General features: G+C 37.0%; 1 protein-coding gene across 44 annotated transcripts in view; it reads left to right on the top strand.

Moving 5' to 3' along the window:
* Positions 1–23,725, top strand: part of CLASP2 (cytoplasmic linker associated protein 2) — a 138,647-nt gene that overhangs the window by 14,109 nt on the left and 100,813 nt on the right. For 42 of the 44 annotated variants that reach the window (XM_068670576.1, XM_068670605.1, XM_068670604.1 and 39 more), the window contains 4 exons: positions 2,990–3,081; positions 3,404–3,479; positions 4,633–4,730; positions 10,946–11,016. In XM_068670576.1, coding sequence (XP_068526677.1) covers positions 2,990–3,081; positions 3,404–3,479; positions 4,633–4,730; positions 10,946–11,016 — 337 coding nt within the window. Of the gene's footprint in view, positions 1–2,210; positions 2,260–2,989; positions 3,082–3,403; positions 3,480–4,632; positions 4,731–10,945; positions 11,017–14,198; positions 14,357–23,725 lie in introns of those variants that run through there. The other 2 variants (XM_068670625.1, XM_068670618.1) reach the window with 2 other exon arrangements.

The raw sequence follows: 23,725 nt of genomic DNA, 5'->3' as shown, positions 1-23,725 counted from the left end.
TTCCTGTCTTTGTTTATTCATAGATAAAATTTGAATGTTTGAGCACAAGGAATATGATTTTGCAAACTTCATTTGCAGTTAGAAAATTGTTTGTGGTTGCTTTGTTTGCCTGCTAGTAAAAACAGGTTGCATTTTAAGCAAGTATAGAAATTTACAGATACGAGTGGGATTTAGGCATCAGCGCATCATCCATAAAGCCTAGCCTTTATCTGTTGATGAGTTGCAGTTTTGATCGTATTCATTGACAAGAGATATGTCATTTATTTCATGCCTAAGTGCCAGTCACTCACAAGTGACATGTTCATGTACCAAGATGCTCTGAAGTACCTTGCTTACAGACCTGAAACTACACCTACCTCTACAGTAACAGCCTTCAGATAAATAGCATCTTGGAGACACCTTTCTTAAAACAATCACTGATAAAGAAACTGGTGATTCTTTGTGATAGGCCGATAGGTCCTCCTTGCAAATGAGCTCTGGATTAGTGGTGCATTTTTCAGTTTCTGAAGAGAGCCTTTGTTGTGAGGCTGCACTTCAGCTTCAGGAAGAGGAGGCTGAGGGGAGGCCTCATGGCAGCCTGCAGTTCCCTCATGAGGGGAGCGGAGGGGCAGGCACTGAACTCTGCTCTCTGGGGACAGCGACAGGACCTGAGGGAATGGCATGGAGCTGGGGCAGTGGATGGTCAGGCTGGGGGTTAGGGAAAGGTTTTTCACCCAGAGGGTGGTTGGGCACTGGGACAGGCTCCCCAGGGCAGTGGTCATGGCACTGAGGCTGTCAGAGTTGAAGTGTTTGGACAACACTCTCAGACATAGGGTTTGATTTTGGGATGGTTCTGTGTGGAGTCAGGAGCTCGAGTCTGTGATCCTTAAGGGTCCCTCTCAACTCAGAATACTCTGTGATTCAGTGATTCTATGATAGAAAGAAGCTTTCATCCCCTTTGAAGCTTTCCTGCAGTGTTGGAAAAAATACAAGATTCATGGGGTCCAAGGAACAGCATGCATAAAGAGAAGGTATGGTTTTTCTGGTAACTCCCCTAGGGTGGGGGAAACCCAGCTTCAGGTGTCTGTCTCAAGACAGCTTATGTATCATGAAAAAATTGGATGAAAAGCCTCTATCATCCTCACAGCAGGGACCAAAACAGAGAAGTCTTTCCTGTGCCTCCAGCACTGAAATACAGAGTTTTAGGCTTCCTTTGCTGCAGAGAAACATCCCTTTGGAAGAGCTGGGTGGAATCTTTTTTTGGGGATAAGACTTGTAAGTTTCTTCCTGATCATCTCCTCTGGTCTGTTCCAGTGTGTTTTTGAATAGTACTTAATTTGTCCTGTTGTCAGTTCCTTTTTCTTGTTTTAAATGTGTTTGGGTTTTTCTTGTTGTTGTGTTGTTTAGTTGTTTTTTGTTTTAAGAGCCAGACATAGCTGTCCATGGGCAGGAACCCTTCAAAACATGAATAGAGCTGGTATAAGTGCATGAATAGGATAAAAGAAGGTTGGCATCAACTGTTGCTAGTGAGACATGAGTGCTGAAATTTCTGAGAAGCCATTTGAATTTCTCTGTTTAGATGAATTCAGGCTTAATTTGGTGAAAGATTAAATTTCTTTTCAGCCTGCTTTGTTTATTTCCATACTCTGCAGTTGCCCCTCTGGCAGTATTTTTGTACACCTACTGTGGCTATTTCCTTTTTTCACATTTGTCCTGAAGTGGAGGGATGTTTTCTTCCATAAGATCCTGTTCTTTATTGTTAAGCTGTGTAATTTCAGCAAGCTATATTCTATTTATCTGAGGCTTGTTTCCTCTGAATGTAATGTAGTATAAGACAAACAAGAAATCACAGATGAGTCAAAGTGATCAAGTAGGCTCTAGCTGGAAAATCTTACGTCTGCTGTGAAGTGTGCTCCCTCTTTAATAAAGAGGATGCAGTGTTCCCTGCTCCTAATGCTGCCTGCCTTGTTGATCAGTAGCTGTTTATGTGCATTTTTTTTTCTTTCGGCAAGCCAAAGACAGTTGCAATCATTTGTATCTGAAAGATTTTAAGTAGTCGCTATACATCGCAATTGCAGCACTCCCGGGGTAGGAAGGAGGGTGGTGCCTGCGCTGCTGCGAACTGTGCCATTGCCAGTGTGCAGCCATTGCTAAGCAACGCGCCCCTTGGATGCTCTGCTCGAGAGCTGACGGAGGCTGTAATGGCAGCGGTGTAGCTGGGGGAGTTGCAGTTTGAGTCTGTGCATCTGCTCTGAGACACCACTGAGAATCCCAAGTCTCGTAAGTTTCGTGTTTACACTCTTTACACTCTATTCAGCTAGAGAACGACAAGGAAATGGAAAGGTAAAAGGATAAATGGTACAGTGAAAGGGTAAAGGCAGGCAATGGAAAACAAAGATGCAAGAAGGTAAACGAGGGTTTAGCGAGCCAGAGAATCATACTACAGGAAGCAACACCAGCACAAAAGGAGAAATGAAATCATAATGGAAATGGAAGCAAAGAAACTAGAATGAATTGGCAAGAAATAACTGAAAAATGAAGAAGTAAATTAAAAGTAGGAGAGAAGTAGACAGCAGGAGTATGGATAAGCAGGAGCTAAAATGGATGAGAGGAAATTTTGGCAGGGAAACAATATGAAGCCAAAACAATATAGCAACTTCTGCTTCGGTCAGTAGTTTGAAAATGTTAATATTTGCTTTGTGTTTATTAACTGTACCAATTCTGCATTTTTTAAAAGCCATTTCTCATGCAATAAAAATACATAGCTAGATTTGTGATGAACATTTTAGAAATTGTTTTGGCATAACAATAATCTGTATTGTGTTTCATGCTGTACATTTTATAACTTAATTTTATCTGCAAAGTGCCTTTACTTTTCCAGTGGACCTGTCTTATGTTTGTTTTTTTTTTTTTTTTTTTTGTAACTGTTATTAATGTAGTTATAGAAAACCAGTAGAATTACATCATATTGTGCTCCTGGTAATGAAACACAATTATTTCTGTTTTATAGTACATTTGGGAACGCCTTGCTGTTGGTTTTAAACACAAGAATTACCGATCCCGAGAAGGAGTGTGTTTGTGTCTTATTGCAACCTTAAACATGTAAGCTTTTTGTTTCTATGGAGACATAAGGATTCTATTCTTTTTCTGAATTTCCTATTTGTCTGAAACTAATACTTTAGGAAGTCTGATTCAATTAAAATAATAAATAGGAAAAGTTGAACAACTTTACCTGCAAGCTTTCATAAAGAAGGACTAAAGGTATAATATTTGTGTCTGATTTAAAAATAGACGAAGGACTATTAAGAGAGAGATAAAGCTTGATTAATATGTTTGTATTTTATCAATGACAAGCTAAAAGTTCATTTTCTGATTTTCTGCCAGAAAAAGAATTTTTTTTATTATTATTATTATTTTTTTTCAGTTATGGGGCACAATCATTAAGCCTCAGCAAGTTAGTACCACATCTGTGTGCAGCGTTTGGTGACTTGAATAGCCAGGTAAGCATTCCGTTACTTCCTGGTGCTTCAGCAACTGCAGTTTGAGAGAACTGAATGCAAAATAAATGTAGGCATTTAAGAAAAGCTGATAGGCTTGCTTGTATACAACAGATCATTTTTTTCTATAGGACTGTAGTTAAAAAATTGCTTAAATAAGCAAAAACATCTGAAGTGAAAATCAAGATATAGTTGTAATGGTTACATATGTTGAGCTTCAGAAAACTGTTGAATGGAAATAGTCTCTTGATTTTTCTAAAGCTGAGTTGGAGAAAGAATACTAAGAATACAGAAAGGAAGAAGGCAGCAGTGGTAGGAGATGGGCAAGTAAACCGAAGAGGTCTTTATGCTTATTTTCTTGGTGCAGCAACATCCTTGTCTCCTCTATGTACCATAGCATTGCTCTATTCTGGAGAAAATCAGTTAAGAATTTGTCTTGTTTGTTGATTATTAGTGAAGATGTAGTTCATATCTTGATAGAGTGGTAGTGGTTTTACTGCAGACTGTTACAAAGAAAAATACCAAAATAATTCCAGAAATTCTTTATAGAGAATAATGGCATTTACTAACATGCATTTTGGCACTTTTTGTTGTGATGACTATGCTTTATATTTTTGTAAAAGGCAAGCTGTCTCTTTGCTTTAGCTATTCTTAACCCTTACCCTATCTCGTCTTACTCCTATTCTTGTGCTTATGTGATACCACCTAATTGCTTACGGTAATTGCTTGTGAAGGAAGTACAGGAAATGTTGGTCACTTTGACCCACTCTTGTGGGCAGTCAGATACCTAGTTTTACAGAATTGCTTCACTGTTTGTAGAAAGAGATGAAGGCAAGATGAAGCGTCAAGACTGAGTGCAGGGACTAACTTTTGGAAGTGTCGCCTAGTGTGATAGGGTCCTAAATACAGCACATTCTTGATATTCTTATTCTTATTTCATGTCATTCCCAGAAATTCCCTCTAGAGCTGTTATTCCTAGGATTTTTCATTTACCATCTTGAACTAACAGTTGTGTTTCCTTTCCATTTTCACTGTTTCAACTGTTTTGTGAAATGAGTTGGTGTTCAGGCCAATTGGAAGATTAGTGAGCTGTCAGCAAAATGCTGTTCAGGTTTCTGTAATCCGGAAATGAATAATTTAAATTTGGCATTCACAGGTGAGAGATGCTGCCATACTAGCCATTGTAGAGATTTACAGACATGTGGGAGAGAAAGTACGAATAGATCTTACAAAGAGAGGAATTCCTCCTGGAAGGTGAGTTAGTTGTTTTCATTTTATTATCCTGAGCCATTCTGTTACTGGTTTTTATCAGAACTTAAAACTTACTAAAAACTTAGTGATGTTACTAATGTTTCTGACTTTCTTTTGATACTGTCTTTCCTGCTTGGAAGAGGCATGCGTTTATAGCGCAATGCAGTCTAATATTCACCAGTTTAAATACCCTGGTTTTAAGAGAAGCTGAGAGCTGGTGAATAGTAGAAAAATGTTTCAAAATTATGCAAATATATACTGCATGTTGTGGAGAGTTACAGTGAACACTGGGGATGTAATTGGAAAATACTTGAACGTATGCATCTTGTTCCTTATTCTAGAGTTGGTGTTTAGCCCGAATGTATAGAGTTACAACTGAGTAGCTTAAATCAATCCTTTTCATGCGTTGTGTATGCGTGAAAGAGAAGTGTGCCTACATGCGTGAGAGTGAAAGTATGGCAAATATGCAACAAGCTATTACTTTCTTGAAGATAGTTATAATAAAGAAATATCCTCTCTTGCTTCTTGCTAATTACCCTTTCCACAATAGAGGTTTGCTTATGGGCCACAGTTAAATAAGAGAGAGCTGCTTTTTAGTGTACCTGTTTTCCAATTCTGAAACTGAAATTTCTGGGATTTGCTGAGAAAGGAGTATTCAAAAGGAGTATAAGCTGGTCTCATACACATGCTGTCACAGGACACTGGATATTTCTTGCAAAAGGTGAAATAAAAATTTGAAAATGCTTATTTCATCAGTAGTTTTTCTTTCTGAAGAGCAATTCTTTAAAGGCTGGTCTGTGTTGTCTTCTTTCTACTCTTGTAAAGATTTGTTTCTTTAAGTAAACTAGGTAGAGCTTGAACTTGTACTTGTTAGGAAAGACTGCTTATACAATAAATCTTTAAAATTCCTTATTAAAATTATTTACACTTCTTAAAAATGTTAGCTTATTACAAACTAACATAACATTTTACTCTGAGTCTTCAGCATGTTTCTTGGTTTTGAGAAAGCTGAATGTATCTATTGCGTGGGGTTAGACAGAATATCAGAATGGATTCTGTGACTTGTGAGACCCCTCTAAAAATTATTAGCCTTAGTTTTTAATGATAATTTTTAGGGTACTGAAATACTGTAATAGGAGAATGGTGTTGAATTTACTATTTCACATGCCAGGCAGAGTTAAGCCTCTTTGATCAAATGCTTTCCCTGCCTCTAGGAATGAGACGTCATACATACTCATTCCTTTCTATTTAATGGTTGTCACAGTTATGTAGTGTGAAATGTCTATGTGGTTACCACAGAAGTTTAAGCTATATTAATAGTACAATTTCAAAAATTCAGTTCTACAGCAGGTAATTATATCAGAGAAAGTCATGATATATCAGAGCAGAAGAATGCAGATAACAAAAGCTTTTGTCTGTCCTAAGATTGTTAGGTCTGATCATACATTTAGGTTCAGCACTTATCCTGTTCACATTTCCATGTGATACAAAGTAAGTAAATCTTGGGATCCAAATAGGATTAAACACCATGGGAGATTTGTCTCCTCAGGGTAATCAATAGCTTCTAATTTACTTGCAGTAGTGGTCAACTTCTTATTCCTACTACCTGAATCATTTGAGTACAAAATTCCCCATGCTCTGAAAGCAAGCACAGTTTCATCATTTTCATTTACATAAACAAGCAAGGCTGTTACTTGATGCATGTCAAACTGGTTCTTGTCACTGAATCTCAGCAGTTTCACACCTGACATCAAGGCCAGTGTAAGATAATACATGAGCTGAGGCTCAGTGCTGTGTCCTTTAAAGTAGTCTTCGGGCTGGGAGGAAGGAGGGAGATAAGATACACTTGAGTTGTTGCACAAAGCTACAAGTCTCCATCCCTAGCACTGTCATAAAGCAGAAGTCCTTTAGTCTCTTCCTTCTTCTTAATACTTCTTAAAAAAGTAACAAGGTACTTGACAAATCTCAGGAAAGACAGATTAGCTCTGTCTCAGACTGTTGCTCCTTCACAGGCAGACCCAATTTAAAAGGTTTCTCCCCCATTGTCTGTCAGAAGTTCTCCCTTCACTTAGATGCATTAAACTTTTTGTGTGGATATGCAGGAGCTGTGGTGTGTGAAGCAACTTGATTTAGGGCATCATCTTAACTGTTCTGAGGGGAATTTATGTTCGTATTTGTGTGTCTGGGTAGGTTTTAAGGATTTTAAGTATTACAGATAATCTGTAGTTCGGACACAGCTGCTTTCAGTTCTTCAGGTCAGCCCTAACCAAACTGCAGCTCTTTCACTGTGACAGTGCATTAAAATGGTGCATAAATGTAAATATTAGCACCATTACTTCAGTATTTGGTACGTGTGATTTAATAGAATGTAGGTTTGTACAGTTTACATAACAACTGACACATGAGAAGTCTGTCTGTTGCTGCTTGAGTGCACTCTGCCTTAAAGCTCTTAAAATAAGAGCTCATGACTTTCCTTCCTTTCAGCAGACATCAAGCATTGTTTACAGAAATCAGTCAATTTCCTTAAATATGCAAATAGGGTAAGCATGTTGTGTCTATATAAAGCCAGATGTGGCTAGTAGTTTAATAATACTAGGTTAAAAAGGCTTTATAATTTGCACCTGGTAAATGTGCCTTTGTGGAAAATATTGGATTTTCTAGAGAAGGATAACTGGACCTGTATAGGAGTCTAGATGGTCAAAAAAAGAAGAGGGAGTTGCACTTCTGTATTTCAACTCTACTTGCTACTATTTCTATTTTTCTTCAGTGCATTCTTATTCTCTCATAGAGATTAATTTGTGAATTTCTGTTTGTGACTGAAACCAGTGAGTTCCTCTTTCCATGTATTGTTTTTCAACTTGTAAATCTCGGAACAATATCTTAATTTTGGCCTGAAGCACATTGCTCAAAAAATCAGTATCAAATCAGTGGCTGGAGATTTGGATGTTGTGTTTCACTTTTAGTTAAAGTTGCTGCCAAAGAGGATTGACAGTCTTTGGTACGGGGCCTGTATTAGTGTTAATATATTTGTGAATACTGAAAGTGCATATTGTATTTCTTGTTCTAAGAGCCAAGAATATTGAACAGTTTTTTTTTCTGTTTGAGCCAAGTGGAATTTCCTACAGTACAGAACATGTGTAGCTGATCTTCCATGAATATAAATAGTACATGTGGATCTGGAAGAGAGCAGCAGTTGCTAGGTCTGACTGTTAAAAGCCTTTTAAGAGTTTTCAGGAAGTCATCTGACAGCTTTTCCCACCATTGCTTGAGAAACACAAATGTATAAAAACACATTTATTTGTTTAGAGAGCTCTTGTGTCTAAGGCCACAGCTTGATATTTTGATATGTTATGTACTTTACAGGATGCATTTATGACTGCTACATTTGGTGTGGTATGCACATTCTACTTGTCTGTCTAGTTCATACTGTAGATAGGGTCCATCTGTGTGTCCAGATGTAGACACGCGTCTGCGAGATCTTTTTTTTTTTTTTCAAAGGAGGAAGTAAAGGGAAATGTATGCCAGCTCAGCTGTGTCTACACTATAGAGAATGTGTCTGTCTGAAGTCAGAAAGATGTGGTTTTAAGCTTTCAGGAGTGGCAGTACCACAGTGTTCTCCAGCCTGCACCACTGACTGCGTAGCTTTGAGTGTTGACAAAGCTGTTACTGAATGCTTCTGGTTACTACTTTGTCAGATATTTTGCCCAGAGTGAGAAGCAATTTATGTATTATTATACTGTATTCATAAGAAGGCATTTCATTTTTCTCTTAAATTTAAAATGCTCATTAAAGTATTTTTTGATAACTAAGGTCAAAAGAGCAGGAAATGCTTTTTCTTTTAAATTCTCCAAAGTGGGGTGGAGGGTGTGTGGGTGTGTGTATACACGTACGCAGCATGCCATCAATGTAACAGGATATAGAAAAACAAGGGCAAATTTTAATGGAAATCTCTTCATCTCTATAGTGTTGATCTTCAGTTTCTCTCAAGATAACAGCTTCAGTGTTTCGCACATAGCATTAAGTCCTTACTAACTGGGCAGACTGGTAATACAGCGTTCTGTATGGAATCCAGTAGTGTTGAGGTGAACTCGCAGTCCCTGGTAAACAGTAAAAATACTTAATTTTGCACATATGTAGCAATTGCATTTATTTCCTTTTAAGAAAGTAAGATGGCATAATACATCACTATGTGTATTGTCTGATCCTAGTGTTAAACTTTTCACTTCATACATTTGGAAGCATGTTGTATGTTAACGTGTTTCCATATGTGATTAGTGAATACTGGTACCCAGAAAGCACTTAATGCAATAGCTGTAGTTTTACTTTTTGAAGTCTAAATGCAAAAAATACATTACAGTATAACTTGCTTTTGCTTTACAAATCGACCTTTTAATGAAAAGACTCAGGTTTAATATTAAGGCAGCGTAGTCTGACATTTATGAATTGCTGCTATTTGATGGTTTGCTGTGGCTGCAATGGTTGTAAATGCAACTGTGGCTCAAAAGGGAGAGGTTCCAAGGAGAAGATTGACAAGTACATTAGGAGAAGATTATGCAAACTACTACGGAGTTATAAATAGTTTTGAGATAAGCTGAAATGGTAGAGTAACTGCTGGTTTGTGTTATGGATTATTCAATTACACCATTAATTTTTGTTTGTTTGTTTGTTTAGACATTTGAAATAAGGTAGGCCTTCCTATGGAATTCTCAGCTAATGTGATATTCTGGTTGTGGGCCTGAATACATGACAAAGTCTGCTCTCCAGCAAATTGCTTTCAAATATTTGGAAAGTAAAACTAACATGTTGAGAGCACTGAAGCCTCTGAAAGTGTGAGGAAATGCTGAGGCTTTTCATATTGTTTTCTGGCTGCATTTCATGATTTTATTATAAACTTTGTTATTAGATAAAGGAGTTTCAGGTGAATGAAAGAGGTATGCATTGTTGGTTGATGGTTGGACTTGGTGATCTTAAGGGTGTTGTCCAACCTAAACAATTCTGTGGTTCTATGATTCTTTGACTTTTCTCCTTTCTGTGCAAAGAGAATTTTTATACCCAAGCGCGGTTCTTTTCTGTTTTTCCCAATTTGTCTTAAAATAGTTTGGATTGTGAGCTCTAAACAGAGCCATTCAATATTTGTTCTTTTAGCAAATTTTGAATCAGATAATATAGCTTCTAGTCCTCATAATGTAGCTGAGCTATATCCACTTGGAGAGTTGCAGACCGTTATGTGGTTTATAGCTGATAACTATGTCCTTAAGGTCAGGATTCAATCCTCCTAGTTTTGCATCTGAAAATTCACATGAATGTTAGATGTTACTGTATGCTGAGTAGCCTAAGATGCAGAAAAGACTTTGGAGAAATGTTAGGAAGTATTCTCAATTGTTTGCAGCTGAACAACTTACTATGTTAGTACAAACCCACTGCTAGTCTGTTGGTCAAATTTTTGTCTGTGAGACACTACTTTTACTGCATTTTCTGCAGAAGTGATGAGAAATAGCTGTTCAGGTTTGGCCAGCTTTCTTGCTTGAATAGCATTTTTTACCATGTGGGACCAGACTGAAAATGTGGATATTTTTTATTTTATTTGTTTATTTATTTATTTTTCTATTTACATTCAGCTAAGCTCTTGCAGTATGTTTTTTATTGTGTTTAAATCAGCGGTAAGTGTTGAACATAACTAAAGTGTTTAGTGTACCTTAAGTTTAGAAAAAAGCATCTTCTCTTTTTTTTAGTGGAGGCACGAGCCACTTCAAAAATATTTTCATAACAAAGCTGAGATCTTGATAAAATTTATAATTGTCACGGAACAAATTAAATAGTAATCTCTATTTTGTTCACTTATGCATTCTATAGTTCAAATTGTTTCCTTACAGTATTGTGTATAAATAGGGTAATATCACTGCCATTCTGAAGTCACTGTGTAATACTACTGAACCTGTACTTCAGAATTTTCATTATATTTAATAATGTTAATAATGACGCTTGGTTTTATTCTTCACTGACTTGGCTTAGCTTTATGTGCATTTGTGAGAAGATGCTCAACTAACTTAAGAAGAAGAGTCCTTTTGAAATTGTTTCTACATATTCATAATCCCTTGTATATTCTGTGTTACTGTTTTATATATAATAAACTAAGTTCTGTTTTTACCAGTAACCTGGGAGATTTCAGAGATGTAAATATACACATGCACATACATATAATTTGTTCTTCTTTACAGGTTGCAAACAATCTTTACAAAATTTGATGAAATAAGAAACTCTGGAACTATGATTTTAAGTAGCATCAGTGGTGAGTATAAAGGAACATGTGTTTATAATCAGCTTTATATTAACACAAGATAAATATTTAAACACTAGCATTAACAATGTGAAATGGATGACTAGAAACATATATAAGACTACTAAGAAAATCAGTTCATAGTGAAACAAACTTACATTAGAAAAAGTGGTTTTGGGACTGTCAGAATACAGGAAAAGGTTTTGAAACTGCATGGAAAGCAGCAGAGAATCTTTAACAAGTTTTGCATCCACTCAGTAGAGGACACAGGAATGCTGCAGAGTATCCATGCACGGAAAAAAAATCAAATGAGCCTTTTTCCTATCTTAAAAGCATTTCTAAAAGAAAAGGGTAATCAAGTGATGAATGTATTATGTGATTTTTTTTCTCAGTTTGAAGTGTTGAATAATGATTGTAATACATAAAATACATAAAAATAAAATACATAAAATATATAAAATTCTCAATTGAAGATAGGTGATTGCAGCATTCAAAGACACTTCAATGTTTAAGTTAAGACTTCCTTTTAAAATTCCCCTCTAATGTACTGAGTTTAAGCTCTTTTTTTGGTGCATTTCACGAAAACAAAACCTGTTGTGCAAAGAATCCTTGTTTCTTCCTACTGCATTCCTGAGTTAGTATTTTATAGTAGGAAAGAGCAAAACCAGCATTCTTTCCCACTTAAAAGTATACTTTAAGAAAAAAGGTTGCATAATATCACAAGGGCGGTGGTGTAGCAGTGGCTTTAATACGATTGGATTTGAAAGCTTCCTTATCTTTCTTCTGTAAGCAATCAGCGGCTTTTGATTTATAGGGGAGTGTTTTCAGATACTCATTTTTGTTGAAACCAGTTATTTTGACCGAAAACAGGCTCTGCTAGATGTAAGAAGTAACTGTGCAAGAGTTTTTTTTTTCTATGATTTTGAGGAATGCATGTGATGGAAATGCACTTTTTCATTTTGAATGTTCTTACCTTTCTCTTGTTTGTGTAAAAATTGAAGAGATTGTAGGTTTGAAGAAACGTGTTTTCAAATCTTTTCCTTGAGCTAATAGAGTTTTATGTTGCATTCCGGTTTGAAGTAAAACATTGCTATTCTTGAACACCTGAAGAGTAGAATAGTAGATCTGTAAGGACTGATAGAAAAAAGAGAAGAAAATATGTGTTGATTTTGGAGGAAAATGTTTTACATAACTGTTCTGTTAGAGTATAGATTTATTCCTTTTGGAAGGGTAAATCATTGGTTTTTACATTTAAAGTTCATGCTACTGCATAGGTTTGAGCTGTTCAAAGATACATGTTACATGTGTGTTTTCTGTTGGCAGTTCTCAGGAGAACTGAGAAAGTTAGAGGAAGGAATAAAAATGTGTTGAAATAATTTATATGTATATGAAAATATAAATACAACATAATTATTGCTGGACTAGTTTACATAGCACTTAAGAACTTTTGGTCTGTATCTTATGAGAGTAGACAACGTTTCTTTTTCTTTAAGCCATTTTATCTCATCTGTACAATGCAGGTGTTAGTGCTCATCTACAGTGGTATAAATGTCTTGTAGGTGGCAAATTCTGTGCAAAAGTTACTATGAGTCCATCTGTTTCAGTCCCAGAGACAGAATCCCTGTAGTACATTTGTTCCAGTATTTTTCGTTGAACTGCATTTATCTGTTGAATCCATCTATACTGTTATTTTTAAAATGTTACTGAAAAGAGATTCTTCTATTAGTTAGTGCTTTAGCTTGTCTTTGTCTTTCATTTGATGAAGCTTTCATTTAAAGGAGCTTCAAAAGCCAACAGGCAAGAAGCATGGAAGGCACTGTGCCTAATGAGGGGACTGGGCAAGAGTCTTGGTGCTGTTGCTTAATGAGTTATTACAAACTTAAATACTATCATACAAATAACTTGTCTCTCTGGCTGACCTTTGATTCCCTCTCTCCTTTCTTGATTCCAGCATCTTCCCTTGCAGTTGGCTGTGGCTAGTGAAAACCAACATAGTTTCTTTACCGTGAATTATGTGAATGAGTTAGCCACTATGGAAAACCTTGTGTTTTGTCTACATTCGTAACAATGCAGCATATCACGAGAATTATATCAGGATGTGTTTGTCTGTCATGCCAAGCCTTGCATATAGTGCTTGTCATGCCCTTCCACTCCAACAGAAATGTTCATACCCCTGCAAACCGGGAAGGTTCTTTAAAGCACCTCCCCATTTCGCAGCAAATGAATCTTAATTTCTATGGAAACAGACCCAGCAGCCAATCTCAAAGCTGCAAAAGCACACACGTTTCTGCTGGCTGGGATTTGTAAATACTGTTTTCACTAAGAGAATTTAAACCAACTCCAGTATTGGGTAGTAGTGTAAATTTTGAGACATAGAATTAAAAGTAGGGAAAATAATAACACTGAGCTCTACACTTTGCTCCATTCAGTAGACAGAATGATCTGAGCTGAATGTAAATTTTATGTCTCTATTCAACCCATGCAATTTTCCTATTTAAATGCTATGTGTTATAGTGTTAGTTTCGTAAATATGTGATAGGATACAGCGATTTTAGTATCACAGTTACGGGGGAACTATGTTGCAGGTGATAAAGATGCAGTCAAGTTATTATGTTCTCCTAAAAAAACAGGCAAGAAAAATCCATTGAACTAGCATGTATCTGTTTTGCCATATTATGTTTTTTGGTGGTGGTGGTTTTTTTTTTGTATTTCCCTATGTTGGTTTCTTTGTGGAAACAGAGTTTCTATGGAGACAGTGACATTATATTCTGGCTTAAATTTTAAATTTCAGCTGTTACCCGTGGTAGCTAGTACCTTGAAATATGAAAATTTGCGGAGCAGCAAAGTAGTACTTTCAGTTTGATTGTGTTTGAAAGTCGAGGACGGGCGCAGGCTGATGCACACAACGTTTTTTAAGGCCCTTGTGCATGTTTCTAGGACCTTCCTCAACTGAGCACCCACCCTGCTACAGGTGAGCGGTTTACAGGCGCTGCCAGCTCCCTGCCTCTCCCAGCGACAACCCCTGCCAAACTTGAAACTCAGCCTTGGACAAGAGGCAACAAATCGCGAGGAAACACTTTGTTATTATTTAACCCCAGCGATGGCGTCGCGCCCCAGGCGCGATGCGGGGCCGAGGCAAGAGCAGGCCGCTAGTACCCATTGCCCGGAGACCGCCTCCGTCAGCCCCGGGTGCCAGGAGGGTGGCTCCCTGATGGGGCGAGGCGGGCCCGGGGCGGAGCGCTGTAAGAGTCGGGGCCGGGCCGGGCCGGGCCGCGCCGCGCAGGGCTGCTATTTTGAAGCGGGGCGGTGGCTGTGGTGGCTGGGAGCCGCGCTATGATGGCGGTGGGGGACGGTGAGTAACGGCGCCATCATAGGGTCCTCTCCTTCCTTATCCTTCTCTTCTTCTTCCCCCGCGATGCGGGCGGGCAGGAGGGGGCTCGCTGCGGGGGCCTGGCTGTGTGTGGGGTGAAGGTGTCGGTCGCGGCTGGGCATGGTGCCTCGTTACACAAACCCCTGGAAGTAGGTCAGTGAAGCACTGCAGGATCCATGCTTCTGTCTTTCTCAAAAATGGGCGTATGTCCCGTTTCCTGGCGGCCGTAGTTTCCTCTGTACCCCTTGTTGTTTTCAGAGAAACTTGACGAGCTGCCTTTGAGCTTGAAGCAAGTTTTAGGATGAACGAAGAGGGCTTTTGCGTTTGCATTTACATCCCTAAATAATATTTAAACCCCTCCTTTTACAAAGTTTAAGCACTTAAGTTAAGGCGAAAAGCTTCTCTCACAAAGTTTAACTACTTCAATTAAGGTGAATCTTTTATCTGAATTTGCTAAGACATCAGCAGTAGGAATCCTAGAGAAGACCTCTTCTAAAGCGTCTTGAAATCTACATTCACCACTTAGTTCTTTGACTGTGTGGAGCTGAAACAGAGGGAGTAGAGCAGCAAATGTAAGGTTGTGCTGCAGTGTTCAAAATATTCAGGCATTTTTCTGGTGTTTGTTTTTATTTGTCATTGGCAAGCTGCAAGGGAAGTCAGGCTAAGTAAGGTCTTTGTTGCTCATTTCTTTCCTAAGAATGTTTTCCTTAGTGTTTGTTTCCCATGAAGCAGCCTGGTTTTCTGTGATGTAAACATGGATTGTGGTAACTTGCAGATTAAGGGTGCAAGCTGTAGCCTGTTAAGGAATAACTGTATTCCCTAGGCAAAGCCATGGGATTTTTGTGGTTCTGTAATGGTCGAGGCTTATAAAGTGAGGGTGGTTGTGGAGCTCTCCCCTGTATGATTAGATTTGTCATTAACAAAGGCACTAAGAACAAAGTACTGTTCAGGCAGTCAGCTGATGTTCTGTGTGGGAGCTTTGAGCAATAATGCCAGATACAATTAAGAGTGTGTAGGATGATTATGTAACTGCTGGTCTCTCTTAAAACTATTGCTTACCACATTTACAAGGAATTCAGTCTTTTGACATTGTGCTATGAAGTTGTTAGGGAAAACAAAATCCTAGCAACTATTAAGAGAACTTTTTGACTTCTATTTCTGAATTGATATGCCGGTTTAGCTCTCATTTTCTGTTTTGTGAGTGTCCTGCATATCCTGCAACATAGCAGAAACAATTTGTTCAAATGTTAGTGATTCAGTAGCCTTTGAGGATTGTCTTTCTTGACAAAATGGCACTTCATTGTGGCCAGTGTGTATGTTTGACTTACTTCTTGTGAAGATGGGCTGATGTTTGGAAGGCTGCTGTGCAGGTAGGCCAGAGAACAGAAATGTTAATTTATTTCATTTGGTTTGCATAGATATGCTGTAAAACTGCATGGAGTATGTTTGGAAGTGCTATATAGAGGTCATAGTTTCAACATTTTGTCCTGAGTGCAAGACACTGGCTTATTCTAACTTCCTGCATTCTTTCAGTTTTCTTGAGCACAAGCAGAAATGTAAATAAAACGTGGTGCTTAGTTGTTGGATCTTAATCTGATTTCTCAAGTGAAGATTAAAGGGAAGAGGCAAGTCTTCTGTTTATCCCTCTGTTAACTGTCTCAGGCTCTCCAATTTTTTGTTTGGAGCATGTAGAGGAAGAAAACAGTATTGTTTGTGGTCCAGCAAACAATTGAATTGTTACTTCCACTGTGCTGAATGCATGCCAATGAGAAAGCATTCAGTGCCTTGATTTAAAGGCATTTCACATACTTCTGTGAATGTAGGCCTGTTTGTACTGCAAGTTGTTGAGGAAGACTAGTCAAGAACTGTTTCTCACTCTGGATTTCTTGTTTCTTGGAGAGGATGTTGCATTTCTGACCTTATCTGTTGATAAACAGATTAGGGTGTTAAGGAGGTAGGAAAGGTATTTGCAGGGTGGCATGTTGCATTGTACATTCCCTTGGTGGCCTGTAGTTCAGTGGCTTCCATCTGCCCTTTGTCACATTGTCACTGACTTCATTGTGCTACTCTGCTATTTTGTAGGTAAGGGACTGTCCTGCTCTCAGTTCAACAAAATAATCGAAATAAGGAAAAGATTATCTGCTTAAAACTTGGGGCAGGGAGAAGAGGCATGAAAGGGAGATTAGGCAGAAGTTTTGTTCAGATCAGTAAACATTGCAGTTCCAGACATAAGGTATTTGAGAGCTATCTGAAAGCATCTAATCAGCTTTGTAAGCAGATGTATTTGGTGCCAACACTTGCCTGATTAGCATATATTAAGTGTTATATTTTGGATCATACAGATGAAAGAAAGAAATGTATTTATTGGATTTATTTTTATGTCATGATGTTTCATGACTTAAAGTCTTGTCATGTTTCAAATGATAAAGTACATGTAACTGATTTAGTTGTGTATTCTAGTAACTATATGTAAATATAGTAGGAATCATCCTTATATCTCACTACATATGCATATCAAATTACGAGTTTTGTTTTCTTTCAAAATACCTCATTAATGTATGCATGGTCCTAGAGTACAAGAACAATCTTCTATTCTCTGATGTTCTACTGAGCGGAAGGCTGTCTTCCTAAGTCTTTAATCTGATTAGTACTTTCTGTAAAATGTGGGTGCTGTCCAGCTTTAATATTTTACTTTCAACTGAAAAAAAAAAAAGGGCATATTAAAGGTACAGAAACTGTAGCTGTGGTTCAGACAATAGATTGCTTTCAAATACATAAAATTGCCATGTATTTGCATTTTTGATGTTTATATATGACTTTATCTTAATTTGGTGCGAGGGTGGAGGGTTTTTAAACCCACGTGGTCCTGTGGATGATGGTAATAAATTTGTTGTTCAGTTGGTCTAGAAAATGGACAGGATGTAGCTGTGATGCTTTCTACTGTCCCAAGCCGTTTCCTGAAACAAGTATTTTAGACCCTAATAGAGGGAGGTACTGGGAAATAGAAATGCATCACTTGCGCCCTTTTCTGTTCTTTGGGGCTGTTTCTAAGCATACTAACTGTGCCTGCACTGGCTCCCTTCCCTCTAATTGCTGTGCACTCCTCCTCTTCCATTGTTAGCAGCTGGTAGGCACATTGGTTTGAGAAATGGCTTTACTTTCTGTGCTTAAGAGATGAAGGACAGATGCTGTAAGTTGGAAGTTGGTAGCTGTTCTGAATCAAACCAGTTGAAAGCTTCTTTTCACTGTAAAGTCATATGGTACTCTCACTGATTAGCATAGATTCTGAGTAGCGTTTTGTCTATAAAGTGTGCATACCATTGCTAGTAGCTGTAAAAGAACACTGGAACAGTGAAACAACTAAGTGGGAGAGGGAGGGAATGTGTAAAGCAGCCAAGGGCTGTATGAAAAGGAACCATTTCTGCTCATCGAACGGATGAACACAGCAAGGTTCAACACTGGTATGAATTTAAAAAAGCTTCCAGTAAGAAATAAGCAACTCTGTTTCCTTGATAACAAATGCTCGGAGTTGCAAACATGAAAACATACACTTAGTTTCTCAAAACAACCATGGATTCTAGAGTGATAACTACACTTCATATATATATATGATTTCTAAATGAAATTTGTTAAGTCTAAAGGAACTTTAGGTATTCAGTTTCAAGAAGCTTGTGTATGGATGTTTCATTTTTGTTTTGTTTTGTGGGGGAGGTTGTTTTTTTCCTTAAGCATGACAGTTCACTGAAAAGGTTTCCAGGTATGCTTGATTTGGCACCTGGAAGTGTTAGTTGCCTTTGGGGAGTATGTTTCCATTTTTTTTTTTTTTTTTTAGGAATAAGTTATATTGAGGGAAAAAACCTTGGTATTTCAATTAATATCCTGTTTTTTGAAACATCTTTGATTAATCCAGACTATGGTTTATATATTATAATATTACATATGTATATAACATATATACATTTTAAATATGTGTTTGTATATACATATTAAAAAATGTAAATTTTGAAATGAGTGTTAGGATTGCCAACAGCCCAAGGAGAAATTTATAGTCTACTAAGCATTTTCTTTGACAGATTCTTTCACATTACTAATTGGATATTTGCCCTGCTGGGTAATGTTCATCTTTGTTATCTATGAAATATGAAGAGTTACTGTTTCTATGTCATTTTTAATGAAGTATAGCTGTTGTAAATACTGAAAAGAAAGTAAGCCATAAATGGATCATTTCAGATTATGTTCTTCAGAAGTAAGGATTCTGCTATAGCGTCCACCTGAGTCAGATTCCACTCTGTATATTGTGTTTATAAATGTACCTTAGTTTCAAAGACTTGTGTTCATGGTTTGTGAATCCTTTCCTTTCTCAACTCTATCAAAATATGCTTCTATAGGGAAACAGGAAAGAGCCTTCTAGTGCTTTTGAAAACCAGCTATATCTTTAGATGCTTACAAGAAGTAGCTGTAATTTAAAATTCAAAGGAGTTGTACAGTTGTATGGAATATAGGCAATGGAATTTTTGTAGTTACCAGTTTAATGGTATAGGTTCACATGTATTTAATTGATTGTAAAAATCCTGCTCTTCAGCTGTGAAACATTTCAAAGCCTTCAGAACTGTAGATGGTTGGAGCCTCAGGGAAGGTGAGGAGAAGGGATGAGGATGCAGAGAAAAACTTTTAACAGCCTTGAGGAGAAACTCATTGTCTTAAAATTAGATATTTTTGCTTTGGTGGAATGCCAGAACTCTGTGAAGTTTCTTGGCCACCCAAGCAATTAACCTAAGTAGATCTATTTTTGCCAAAATACCCTTTTACCATCAATGATCATTTTGTGTGTAGAACTGGTAAAAGTCTCTAAAGCAGTTGACTTCTGAAATACAAGGTTTGCTATTGAACTTCAGGGTCAAAAGCACTTCTGCATAGATTTTTTTGGTCTAAAATCAGTCTAAAATTTTTGGTCTAAATTTCAGCATAGACTAAATTTATATATTTTTTATAAACTCCTTAGAAACATTGAGGAGAGCATGTAAAATGTTTAATTTGGGGATTAGGTATGTTCTTACAGAAGAAAAATGGCATCTACTAAAACTGTCTAGCTGCATGCCAGACACTTCTGATTTTTCAGATCTGATGTGAGGTTTTTTCATTTTCTATATGAAGTTCAGTGGAGTCTATGGTAATAAAACCACAGTTTTTTTTCACCTACAGTAAAGCTGCAGCATTGAGAATAAATAGAAGGTAATTTGGCATAATTTCTTAACCTCCAGTCCTGAGTATGTCAGGTAGAGAACAGGTTGGCTAGTGAGCTCAAAGGCCATTAACAACCCCTTTTATTCTGTGCTGTGTTATACATGTTTTCATGTTCAGATAAATGTTATTTTCTAATTCCTGAACTATATGCATTTAGAGTAAAATTAGAAATAATAAATCTCTTTACTGCTGTGTGTTCATATTAAAGCTATACGCTTGCTCCACCTTTAGGAGCTGTGTTTTATTTTTGAATCTGTCTTGCTGTTTTCCATTTCCAACATGCAAATATAGTTTAATACACAGAAATTGGATAAGCTAAGAAGTAATGTAAGCTTTTTCTGCTCAAGTAATTTCTCTGTTAAATCTATCATTGTCAACCTTTAATAGTAAATCACAATTTGAGCTCTCTGTAAGTGTTCTTACTGATACTACGTGATATATATCACACATATATGTGATAATGAAGGGGCATATCATACATTTCAAAGGTGAATGAATGTGGTCCTTAAATCTGCCTCTCTCACCTTTGTGGTGATATATTCCTAATTAATATTTTGAAATTTAAATATTCATACAAACATTTGAATTTAACTGAACTAGGTACTGGAACTACTGCAAACAATTCCTTCCTCAATGGGTGCCAGTTGCTTGACTGACTTAGCTACAAGTACAAAGGCAATGGTCCTTTTTTCTCACTTTTCTGAACTACAGTACCCCATGTTGTAATTCATGCACAGTGGATTCTAACCAAATGTAATGTGTTTTCATATTAAATATTGTTGTTTTAAAATAGGTTAATGGATTTGCTGTACATACTGAAGCTACTGAGAGTAGATACTCAGTGTACAAAGGAAACTTGTGAAGAAGACTTAAGGAGCCTATGTAATGAGACCAGGCCTACTGAACAAAGAGCAGCTCTGAAGTTGTAGAATATTTTAAAGATGAATAACACAGGCTTATACTTCAAGAAAGTAGTTTTACCTTCAAAAAAGCTATTGGTATCTTTAGCAGCTGGAGTGAGGTATTTCTCCAACAATCAGGTCTTCAGTAAGCAGGCTACAACAGTTAAATAAATCATAGCCAAGTCCTTTTTTGTAGCTCATAGATTTACCAGCCATGAAGAAGTAAAAATCCTCTTCAAACCTTTTATTTCTTTTTGGCTATTACTATTTTAAGTGAACTACCCAGTTTCATTACAATCACTGTCTGGGCAGAGAGACTTTATATGGGAGTATTCATATTCATTTGCCACAGGTCTTGATTGTTTCAGACGTTCCTGCCTCTCTCATTTTCCTTCCAAGATTTCATAGAAGGGTACCCACCTCAGTACAGGTGTTTAAAATTTTACTTTGTGCTGGAGCAGAGGAGTACTCCCATCAGTTACTGTGATACAGGTACCGAATCAACCTATGCTGATTTATTAGAAATTATCAGAAATTACCTATTTGTCATTTCCTCTACAAATAATGTCTCTCTTCTTTCTACGCTTATTTTTTTGATTGTTATTCCCACAACACTATGTTAATATGTTAGCACTGAGTGTAGTGTGGCCTTTAAGCAACAGCATCCTAGAAATGTTGAGGAAAAATGGAACTAAGTATGTACTTCATGTTTAATTGTGAATCCTGCTGTAGATGGTGCCTTGTCATGAATTCTACAAATCCTGGCTGTCCTTTTCTTCCCCCTCCCTCTTCCCTTTACTGACTAAATCATTCTTTAGTTACTGGTAGGCCATAGACTGCCAGGTGTTGATTTAGGAGACTATTCAATGCACCTGAGGAAAGCTGTGAATAAAGCTGTTGACTTTCAAAGTACGGAAATACTGAATGCATCATCACTATGGAGTAACATTTGGGAAATGCGTAACAAAGGAAAGCCCAATTGGAAGGTAAATAATTTAAAACTGACTAAAGGAAATAGTTCTGCAAATGCAACTGGACAGTGGAAATCATTTTACAGGTGCTGCAAATGTAAAAGATAGATCCAGATTTGCAAAATCCTTCCCTTAATTGTAGTAGCTAATGATTAAAATGAGAAAATTACTTCAGTTTGAGGAAGATATTTCAGAACTAGAGACTGGGACAAAGCTTGGCTTGGATGGGCAAAAAAGCTCAGCTGCTTGTTTTGGCTTTTTGCAGCTTTGTTTGAAACTTTGTCTTCTAAATCATGTCTTTCAGACAGACAGTAGAGTTTATGGAGTGTAAGACTCGCTTTTATTTGGGGTGAGGAAAATACTATTGGAATATTTTATATTTTCACTGAATTAAGTCTTCTCTGAAGATAATCTTTCATGAAACTATTGAGGGAAATGGATAAATTATTAGTATAATTATAGTATAATTCTTATATAATTATTACAATATCAATATATAATATACAATAAAATAATTATAATTATAATAATATAAGTATAATAATGCATTTATTATAATTATTAATTATATTTTAAAATAGTTATTAATTCGCTTATTAATTAATAAATTATTATTATATAATAATGTATATTATTATATAATTATAGTATAATTCTTAGGCTTTAAGAAATGGGAATAATTGTTGTGGCAAGTGCCATTGCCATCCCTAAACATTTATTTTCTGAATGTCTCTCTCAGGTCTAGTTTCTTTGCAGTTTTCCCCTCTTCTCTTGCCGCATTCGTTTAGATTCTTGGTATTATGTTTTTCTTTTTTTGTTTTGTTTGTTTCAAGGCACATCTGGCATGGACCTATTTCACTGTGCTGTAGTGATCAGTGGAGGGTGGTAGAGCCATGCTCCACCTTGCAATCTTACTGGAAAGTTAGGGGAACATTATGCTGTTGATCCAATTAAAAAATTGTGATACATTTAGCTGATTCGTTTGCCCCGTTCCTGTTACTGTTTGGGGTTTCCTGTGCTTGTGTTTTTTCATTATTTTAAGATGCTGTAGTCCACTAGAACTGCCTGAAAAAAGCAGCACGTTAAGTGAATTTGGCTTCAGAATTGGTTGCAATACGTAGTGTTTCTTTATTTGTTTTATTTTCTGTGCTTTATTGTTTATTTTGCTGTTGTTTGGTGTTTTTTTTTTCTTTCTTTTACCTTCATTGGCACAGGGATAATGACTGGGAATTCTGCCTTTATGTTTGGTCTAAAGCATCTTGGGCGTGCTTCAGCTGCCTAAACTTAGGCAGGTAGTGCCTTTTAAAATGCTCTGCAACTTCCAGCTGAGCCACTTATCCTTTGACATGTCTGAATAATTTTTAAAAAAGGTAATACATATGTATAATCTGGCCACCGAAGGTAGTGCTACAAGACAGAAAGATATCCTTTATCTTTTAGTTACTTTTAATTCAAATTGCATAGTGCATTACTTAAGAATTTTAGTATTTGAACCTTTGCTGTGGTTCACAAATCTGGTTTCTGTTTCTAGTAGAACAGCTGTGTCTGGATTTAATCTTCAAATAACTTTATCAAATTTACAATTTACCAAACTCTAGAGCCTAATCCGTTGGTCAGGTTGGTTGGTTTGTTTGTTTTACTAGAAACACTCTATTGACTCTTCTGAAACATTTTGTAGAAATCTGCCTGAACTCCTGGATACCTGTTCACTTGCTACGGAGCCCTTGTACAACACATGCCAACTTTGCAGAGCTCTCATTACTATAGAGGAGAAAACTTGTAATGCTGGAACTTGTGTTGCTAGCTTTATGAATATAACAACCTTTTTTGGTACTTTTCTAGTTGGAAGTTCTTCATCTGGAAGCAAAGTTGTACCAGAGTGAGAACCTTTGGTGCTCTCTAGGTTTCTTCAGGAGCTTTTGGCAATGCTAGATTCCAGGCTTTCTGTGGGGAAGTATTTAGCACCAATACCCTTACTATCCATTGAGATTTAGAATGAAGGTACTGAGTACAAGCACAGTCTTAGGAGATTTAACTGAGATGTGGTCTCTTCTGTTGTGTTCTTCCTTTCACATGTTTTGTACATTGCTAGCAATAAATGCTGCTAGGAGAATGTCCTTTCAGCTGTCAGGTATATTTGCAAATGTTCAATTAGATATGCTGAAAGTGTTTGGCCTAGTAAATTATCTTAATACATTTTAAATTGCTTTTAGTTGTTTTTATCAAAGTCATTC

This window comes from Anas acuta, chromosome 2 (assembly GCF_963932015.1).
Source record: "Anas acuta chromosome 2, bAnaAcu1.1, whole genome shotgun sequence".
NCBI lineage: Eukaryota > Metazoa > Chordata > Aves > Anseriformes > Anatidae > Anas > Anas acuta.
The sequence above is the reverse complement of the archived record's forward strand: the minus strand, read 5'-3'. Positions and strand labels throughout refer to the sequence as shown.